This window comes from Ruditapes philippinarum, unplaced genomic scaffold, assembly GCF_026571515.1.
Source record: "Ruditapes philippinarum isolate M1 unplaced genomic scaffold, ASM2657151v2 ctg13994_1_1_1_1, whole genome shotgun sequence".
NCBI classification, from domain to species: Eukaryota; Metazoa; Mollusca; class Bivalvia; order Venerida; family Veneridae; genus Ruditapes; species Ruditapes philippinarum.
Genome location: NW_026862117.1, coordinates 13,774 through 23,563, shown reverse-complemented (window position 1 = coordinate 23,563; position 9,790 = coordinate 13,774). Strand labels below are relative to the sequence as shown.

Genomic DNA, 9,790 nt, shown 5'->3' with positions numbered 1-9,790 from the left:
AGCTCTTAAATCTTCTTCAGCTGTACATTTTATGTATAAAATTGCAAATTTCAAGCTTTACTGATGGACAGGCAAGGGAAGGATGCTCAATTTTTGCTCAAATATGTTTGTAGTTTATATATATAACTAAGAACCATGTTAATTTTTTAGGTTTTTTTTATTATGTGTAAAATTGAGAAACTGTACTTTCTTTTGTATCAAGGTTCATTATTTCTATTTGTGGAGTTATAAAAGCTTTATAATTTTGTTTTGTTTTTCTTATTAAAATAAAAAGAAATCCTTTGGTTAATGTACTTACATCTGAATTTTGTTGACTGTTTTTGTCATAATAACTGGATACAGCATTTCCTGTTTTCTTGATCTGGCCGCCTGCAGTGCTACCCGAGTTCTGAGCCAAGACTTTCATTGTCTTTTTTACAGGATCACTTTTCTGTTGCCTTGTTTGTCCATCATTCTCCATGTTTCTTCTTTGTTGCCAAGCGATAGGCTGTCCTGATTGAGTTTTATTACCGTCTTGTACAAGGTGAGAATTAACCGTTGTTGTGTATGTCTGTTTTGCCTGTTGTTGTTGTCTAAGTTGCTGTTGCCATAGTTTCTGATGAAGTTGGTGTAGTTGAGATTGTACATGGCTATACTGCTGTTCAAGGTCAGAACTCACTTGTCTCTCTGACTCTAGTTCCTCTTGTATGCTGTAATGTTTAATACACTTTGTTGAATGTAATTCATTTTACTGGGTTTAAGGTGCAATTCCTCAAAATGAACCAAATATTTCAAGAAAATCAAACTTGAGAAAATTGCACTGAGATTTTAAGAAAATTATAAAGATTCAACATAAAATAAATAATTTTGATGTTTATTATGTGTGATTAATGATGATTTTGCAGTATTTTTCACCATAAACATGCATTTACTGTGTTACTAATGCAGCAATGGCTATTTTTGCATATTTTAACTTCTTTATGGTGATTTACATAGGTTGCAAGTGCTGTTTGCAATGTGTAAATTATTTTCTTTGTTCTTTCCAGATTATTTTACTTTTTTAATTCATTTCCAAAATTTTCATGAAAATTAGGTATCTGGAGGCGTGCTACTTTAATTTATTGTGTTAGGTTTAAGTACTTCCATGCAGTTTATAATAAGTGTTTCTGGATACTGTACCAACACTAATTTAAGTTTGCAAATTCCTCACAAAAGATAATTTGAAACAGTGTTAAATAACAAGAGACACATTGACATTGAGCAAATTGCCATGAAAAAAATATGGGCCTCCTTGTCCTGATGTGTGAACTCGCAGTTGATCTGTAGACCTAAATATGCTTTTCCAACATACTAAGTTTTATATACCTATTAATTTTCAAATAATGCAAGGGAAACAACTATGCAATTCACTGGGAAATATTCATTTATTGCTATAAGGAAACTACCCGGTACATGTTATAATTAATTTAATATTTACATTTTTACAATCAATTTTTTTAACGTCTAGAAGATCTTTTAAAAAAGCAAGGAGAAGTATGACTGGAGCCAACAAAATAGTTGTAAAAAGTAGGATTCTCAACTTGTATAGTGAAATGAATTATAATCAATTGTTATATGAATTCATGGTGTAATGTTTTAATTTATTTATTAATCTAGATATTGTAAGTAAAAAAAAAAGAATACTGTAATATGTATGAACATATACATATACTAGTAAATCAGTCAATGAATTTACGATTTTGAATTTACTGGCCCGAATTCCAGTTTTGAATTTCATCTACAGAGTATATATTTAAACAAATTTTCTTAAAATTTACACTGGCCCGAACTACTTTACACTGGCAATGCCCCACCAGGCCAGTGCTAAATTCGATGACTGGTATATATTATATTACAATATTGCATGTTCGTAACATAGTCCATGTTGTTTCTATCAACTATATAAATGCCTGCTGTGAAAGTATGAAGTAATTTTGTTTTCCTCAAATAAGGGAAGTTTGCTGTACATTGTATTATAATTTTTTTTTATAAAATTCTTGACAGCTAATATGTACAGGATATTCAAGTTTTTTTTTTTTATAAATACAGTATTTATTGTCCTCCAGTGGTATGAAAATAGATATTTCATGAGTGGCAGTAGCCACAAGTGTGAAATATGATAATATTCATAAAGCAAGATGAAATTAATCCTGTATTTATAGAAAAAAAAATTATGTTATATTATATACATTTTTCTCATTTTTGACAAACTGTCACTTAAACTTCGTGAATTGACTGAAGTATGGCTAGACATCAATGAAAATACGGAAAATTTGTCTTTCTGCACAGTGAAAAATAAACTTATACAGTGAAAATGCGCATTTTATTTCATCAATATTTTTCAATATTTCATTTATAAGTATTTAATAAATGGCTGCATATAATCGTTGTTTGCATTATATTCACAAATAGCCTTTTGTATAGGGCCATATAGCCTACCCAAAATTTTTCTACCTAATAATATAACGAATTACCGTATAAACTCAGGATCTGTGGTTGGAATCTTGGTAACTGTTAGTTTTTCCTCTTCCAAATCTGTTGATTTCTGGAGCTCCTCACACAGGCTTGATGTCAACTCTAGAATATGTACCAAAACATTTATCAAGTCAAACATTTTTTTATTTATCTAAAACTCAGATCATAAAACATTTTTAACATTGTTTATTATCTGTTTTATGGAATTTCAGTATCAGAACAATAAACTTGAGCAATTACAGTATAGAATTATTATCACTATAACATTCAGATACATTATCCCATTAGGCTTTGCATGACTGTTACAATAAAATGTATTCAGGCAACCAAATAAAAGTTGTAATCACCACTGCATGAGGCAGCTGGTACTTTTTTGAGACCTCAGTTGTCAATTGGTTATAGTTGCTGACTTAAGTCCACTTGTCCTCTTTGCTTTGGGTTTGAATTTCACCGAGGATGGCAATTTTATTTTAGGAAGCTATCCTCTTCTCCACCAGACTTTTATGAGTAGGCAGGTTGGTTGATATACCCCATTACATGCGTTTGTCAGAAATACTGCACCAAGGGACATCTGGGGATTTCCATTCCCACTTAATTTAAAAGCTTATCATTGCCTTTTTATTTTGAACTACCACATGACCAGATTTTCCATGAGAGAATGGAAAGTGAAGGTCAAGGTCATTATTACGGAATAATTGCTAGGAAAGGGTCGTTCTTTAGTAAAAATCAATAAATAAATGCGGAAGATATTAATTTTAAAAAAATAAACCACAGGAGAAAATTTTTATTATGACGCATTTGGTTGTAAAAAGACACTGGTAGATCTATCATAATAACGGATTCGGTTAGATTTTGTTACTAATAAATTCCACAAAATGTTGTTACATGGCCGAAATAATTTGCATCGCGTCTGAATCACCAAAATCAAAAAAATACCTTATCAACCTGATGCTAAAGCATTTGCTGTTGATGCATTTACATTGTAATGGAATGAATTAATGTATTTGTTTCCTCCTTTTAGTTTGATCACCCACTGTCTTCAGAAAATAATCCTCAACAGAGTGAATTCAGCGGTATTGATTGCTCCACTATGGCCAATACAGGTGTGGTTCAGTCAATTATTACCACAGATATATGCTCAGTCTTACGAGGTATGACCAAAAAGTTCTCTGGCCTGTTATACTTCTGGCCACTACACTGACATTTACAAACGATACGTTGATTATTGAAGATAACTGACCGAGTTGCATGCGGTTTTACACAGATTAAGTAACATAAAACACACTTTGATCAGTAGAGGAATGTGTCATTTAGATCAAATGGAGAAAGATGAAATCAGAGCCGTCATTAAGTACCTCTGTAAGAAAGGGATGTCCCCAAGGAAATCCATGAGAGGGAGACTATTGGAGATGATGAGCGGCCTGGGCGGCTAAAAGAGGCCACCAACGATAAAACTGCCGAAGCTGAGTTCTATTTTGAAGGGTTAAACAAGTTGGAGCACAGGTGGGCAAAGTGCATTGATGTAGAGGGCGATTATATTGAAAAGTAAGACCATTAGTTGGGTTCTCTGACTACCAGGAGTACAGCGGGCCAGAACTTTTTTTATCAATCCTGGTACATTCTACCAAAACAGCAAACACTAATTCTGCCAAAAAATTCACACAAGCATCATCCTGTTCAGAAGATGTGACCTTATCAGGAAACAGCTCAAAAACAGAGGCCTGTCAGAAAAAAACTAAAATCATTTTACAATCATGGAAAACATCAACAACAAAGCACTACTGTATGGGTCTTATATTAGAAAATGGTTGCTTTTTTTCAAGTTCAAAACGGATTGATTCATTTAACCCATCTAATGTGACAGTGTTAGAATTTTTAACTGAATTATATGATAGTTAGGACTAGGTTATAGTGCTATCAATACAGATATCAAATCAGCTATTTCATATACAATGTACATGCAAATTGATAAATAATAAGGATATTGGTAACAACATTTTGATTAAAATGGTTAAGGGAAGGTTATTATCAGTCAGAAATCAAACCAACTTTGCCTAAATATAACAATATTTGAGATGTACATAAAGTATTACTATATATTTCTAGTCTTCCTGCCTATAATGAACTACATTTATTACAATTATTTCAAAAATTGTCAACTTTGTTAATGTTGTTAACCGGACAAAGATGTCAAACAATTCATTTATTAAAATTGTCTGGTTTACAGATTTGTAATGAAGTTGTTTGTCACGTATCAGAATTAATGAAACAGTCTAAACCTGGGTTACATGTGAAACCAAAGCAAATTTGTAGATATTTAAATGATCCGCTATTATGTTTAGTAAATATATTATTGGAAACTTTCATCATCATTACATCTAGATGTAGAGGGACTGAACCCAAACTGTTCATTTCAACTGTAAAACTCTTCAAAGCAGGGACTAAAACTATAGTTGCTAGACGGATAAAGTAACTATTGCAACAGTCTGGTACTGATATGAACAAATCTGGTGTTCATAGTTGTCGTGCAGCATCAACATCAGCTGCTGCAACTAAAGGTGTTCAAAAAGATTCTATAATGAAAGCAGCTGGCTGGAGTTCAGCATTTGTATTATAATAAAACTGTTGAACAATCTTTTGTCAGATATGATTTTAAATGGCACAAACATTTAAAATAAAGGTGGTTAAATCATGACCTGGGTAATTTTTACTATAAAATTGTTTACCCATTCAAGGGTGTTAATCAACATGTTATAAATTAGATTTATGTTTAGCATTTGTCTCCCTTCTTTTTGTGAAAACTGTATTATGAAAAGTTTTTATTCAATCACAATTGTTTGAATACAAATATTAAATTATATATTTACAGTTTTTTCTATTAATAGATGATACATGCCCACACATCAATATAATAATATATAAAATAGAAATTCTTGGCTGCCCAACCCAAAGCAGTTTAGTTTATCATTTATACACTAACTATGAAGAATAAATTTGACTCTCTGTCCTGTCATGTAAAATCTAAGTCACTGGTAGTTCAATAAAATCTTAATCTATCTTCAAAAGTCTAGATTAATTTACCAATTTTACTTTAACAAAAATAAAATAAAATAATATCATTCCAAAAATCGCAGTACACATTGTATAGAAAAAAATCAATGTACCCAATTCAATGCGTACCCTGTCTTGCGATTACTAGCACAAGTTATTCCAATCACTGTGCCTTTCATGGAAGCCTATATATTTTAAGCTGAACCTTTCTTGAGATAAAAGGAAGTAAACTTATTTATATACTGTATATAAAAATAGAATTATTAGGTAAAAGATGATGCAACAAAAGCTATAATACTGTACTGTTATTTTCTAAGAAGATTTTCTCAAGCTGTGTCTTCAAGTTTTCTTTTTCTGTACAAAGTTTTTTAACAGATTCCTCTCTAACACTATATTTCTCTTGATCTGAAATTGAATGATTATGGTTAGCCTGGGATTCAAGTGTTGTTTTTGCTTACATGTATCTATAACATACTAGTTTTGCTTACTTATAACATACTTTTTGCTTATTCAGAGCATACACGCTATTTCGTATTCATTTGTGTTTGATAGTATCGATTTGGAGAACAGACACAAATAAAAAATTAGACAGACTGGAACCCAGGCTAGATTATGGTCAGTGTTCAGATTTTTTCAAAGATTTCTCTTCTGTGCATGTGTATGAGAATTAAAAAAAGATTTGTTATTTTACTAATGGTGCAAGGTGTAATATTATGAACAGAACAGAAAAGAAGGTTTATTTAGTTGTATGCATGGCACAGCATATAGACATATACAAACAAAATATTCATACAAACAATGCATGGCATTTATATTCTCATATAAATTATACATGTTATCATATTTACGAGAGTGTTGTATTTTAAACACAGTTTAGTAACTCTTTGTCTTTTGTTAAATTACTTTAACAAATATACAAATACAATGCAATATTATGAAATAATGAAGCTTGTTCGGGAAATCAAATTGATATAATTAATCTGCATGATTTATGCGAACTATGACGGAACTTTCTATTCTGATCACCTTATTTCTACTTTTTAAACCCTTAATCTGGCCGTTTGGGTAGAAACAGTTGACACCAGCAGGAAAAGGGTTAAAGGCAGAAAAGTTTATCTGATATGAAATCTACAAGAGTATTAATTTTTGAACTTACTTGATTGATATTTTTCTCTTTCCATCAGCAAATCTTGAAACATGGAACTTAATTTTCCTTCTCTCTCTGTGCTGCAAGAACTTCTGGGACCAAAATTGATATAGAATTGGGAAATATTGGCACAGAATTTCTCCTTTTCATCCTGCAAGTTCTTTTTAACAGATTTCTATGTGAAAAAAAAAATAAAAAAAATCTTTATTGGTTACATAAATGATTATATAAACTTTAGCATTGCTCGATTTTTTAATGAAAAAAAATTCGAGCTATTGTTACAGTCATGATTAGGGGTGTGGATCGTCGGATAAGTGACGATCCGATCCCAACCAAGATTCAGCACTTACGATTCACAAATCGAACCACGAACCTTTTGTTAACAAGACACCCTTTAAAAACATGAACAATAGTTCTAAAAAAATGTTTATTTTTCTTTAAACACTACTTAACATTAAACATATAAAATAATGCAAACATAAACTAAGTTAATGTTTTTGTATTTTCTGATCGTAAGATCAGTAAATACATAGCTAACATCCACGGTCTAACACAAAATTTCCTCACAGTCCTAACAACGCAAAGTAGTTCTCACTCAAAACTGCTTAAAAACCAGCAATTTAAAAGAAAGAATAATTTTTAATGTAGGCATTTAACGAATTACAGTGCATTAAAAGTTTAGATTAGTCAACAGAAGTATAAGGTTACAATCAAGACTTTCGCGGATGAATATCTTTTTTACCCAATGAAAAATGTTTGGCTATTTCCGTAAAGCTTCGGATTATCATGATTATCATTTTAATCAATGAAAATGCTATTTTTAGCTATGTCGATTACCGAATACTCCAGAGCGTAGTACACAAATAAATCTGACTGTCGAGTAGTGGAATATATACATGTCGGACTGTTTTGGCGAGAAGATTTTCGCTAATTTATTTTCATCAGTGTTTTAAACAACAGGTTTATCGTGAACAAAATACCTCGAAATTAATAAGGATTACAAACACGAAATGGAAATTCTCAATTTAGAATTACATAATGTATTCGTTTTTATTCAAGGTACATATGTATAACTTCGCCGTGGTGCAGAGGTAAGCGGTCTCGTTGAGGGTGTGAGAGGCCTATGGTTCAAATCCTAGTCGAGGCAATTCTATTTTTTTTTCATGCAAAATTCCATATGTATCAATCTCAAACTGTTATAGAAGAAAATCAAAACGCTGTCGCTGCGTAAGATGAATTATAGTATATAAAAATAAACTTATACAGGAAAGTACATACAGATAGTCAGTATGATTTAGATTGCAAAAATCAGAAAATACCATAGAGCTGCAGCCCTTTGATTTATTCTTGGCATGAGTATCTTAATGTATATTTGTGCAACCTTATAATACAAAAGTATTTCAAAACATTGGATGTAAACTTTGCTGGTTGTATTTTGGTAAACATTGCATAATTTATACTCAAATTGTATTTTTCCCCGAACTTTAGAGTGTGAGAAACAGAAAAGGGATATAAACAAATAAGATCGCGATTCACGATCCCAGGACTGATGAATATTTGTACTTGATTATTCATTGCGATTCGTGATTATCTGAGTACTCGGATACTCGCCCCAGCCCTAGTCATGATGTTGTTCCCATTGCTGTCCACAAACTTAAACATTGGTCCTTGACCTTTTACCCATTACTGCATGAGCATTTTGTGAAAAATGGCTGTTCATAATCATTGAAAAAGTTCAAATTGCTATAAAACTATAAAAACTGCTTCAATACTTATGAAACTTGGCAAAAATGTTGACTTGACCATTTACTTTGTAACAACAGGCTCAGTCTTAAATTTCCTCTTACAATGGCAACGAGGGGACATCTTGAAATTGCCAAAAATCACTATTTTGCATTGATTGTTTCCATCAAAATAGATTTCAAAGTGCTGCAACTTCTCAATGGATTGATCTAGAGTCAAAGGCTTTTCAGCATTGGTCACACGTTACCTAATGATCCACCTGGGGTCATTTTTAGCCTCTCACAAGTCCAAAATTTTCTTGGCGATGTGGGGGCTACTGCCCTCTTCAAACCCCCAAACAGAAAGGGGCACATCCCCCTTCTGGGACCCCCCCCCATGTATCTTTTGGATAGGGGGTGGCTCTGAAAAAGTGGTCAATTTTTTAAAGAACATTTCTCAAACAAAATCAAGTGTTTGGAGCCTAAATTAGGCATTTTTTCAACATTTGAGACAACAAAAACAGGGGGTGGGGGTGAAAAAGGCGTTAAAAGACGTGTATATCGAGTAATGGGTTAAATGACCCTTATTGAAGATGAAGCTTAACAATTTAGTACTTTATTTTAAGAATAAGATATGTTATTGGTTAAAAGTTTGTGTCTGGTTATTCTTTCTGTTTCACTTTTGGACAATAACATTACATGTATTTATTTCACAGGCATGACTAAAACTTATGTTGTCTTGAGCTTCAGTTATATGTCTTGCGTCTTGTTACTGACACACATTGCTCAGAATATTTATAATTGTACCTTTTCCTCTTCAAGACCTTGTAGTTGCTTCTCAAGGTCAGACAACTGTTGTTGGTATATTGTTTCCTGGGAGGACAACCATTTACACATCAACTCTTTGTCACTTAGCTCACCAACCTGTTTTATTTAATTGAAACTTATTTAAAGTAAATTGTCCTAAACTTGACATGTTTGCTTTAATTTTCTTTTTTAAGTGATCAATATTTGGTTGAATATCAGGACAAAAATAATTTAATCTCAAATTTTCAAAAGAAAAGCAGAGCTATTGTCAAGGCACACTAGGTGGCAGCATTTGTTTAACTTTTTGGTTAATTTTTTGTATTTTCTGATCAAAGATCAGTAAATACATAGCTAACATCCACAGTCTAACACAAAATTTCCTAACAGACCTAACAACGCAAAGTAGTTCTCACTCAAAACTGCTTAAAAACCAGCAATTTAAAAGAAAGAACAATTTTTTGTTTAATACAAGTGTCCAACAAATTACTACACATTCAAACTTTAAAAGTAGCGTTGGCTTATAGAATTGTCAATAAATGCACACTCACAAATTACGCGGATGAATATGATT

At 32.0% G+C, this 9,790-nt stretch overlaps 1 protein-coding gene across 1 annotated transcript; it reads right to left on the bottom strand.

Annotated features, from left to right (window-relative positions):
• Positions 1-186: 186 nt before the first annotated feature.
• LOC132717999 (zinc finger protein 853-like) lies at positions 187-9,549 on the bottom strand (the record flags this gene model as incomplete). The annotated part of the gene is made up of 5 exons (XM_060701609.1): positions 9,220-9,549; positions 6,701-6,866; positions 5,848-5,949; positions 2,493-2,595; positions 187-689 (listed from the first exon to the last, which is right to left on the bottom strand). Coding segments are annotated over exons 1-5 (964 nt in total), but the record flags the coding sequence as incomplete, so codon positions are not given.
• Positions 9,550-9,790: the final 241 nt, after the last annotated feature.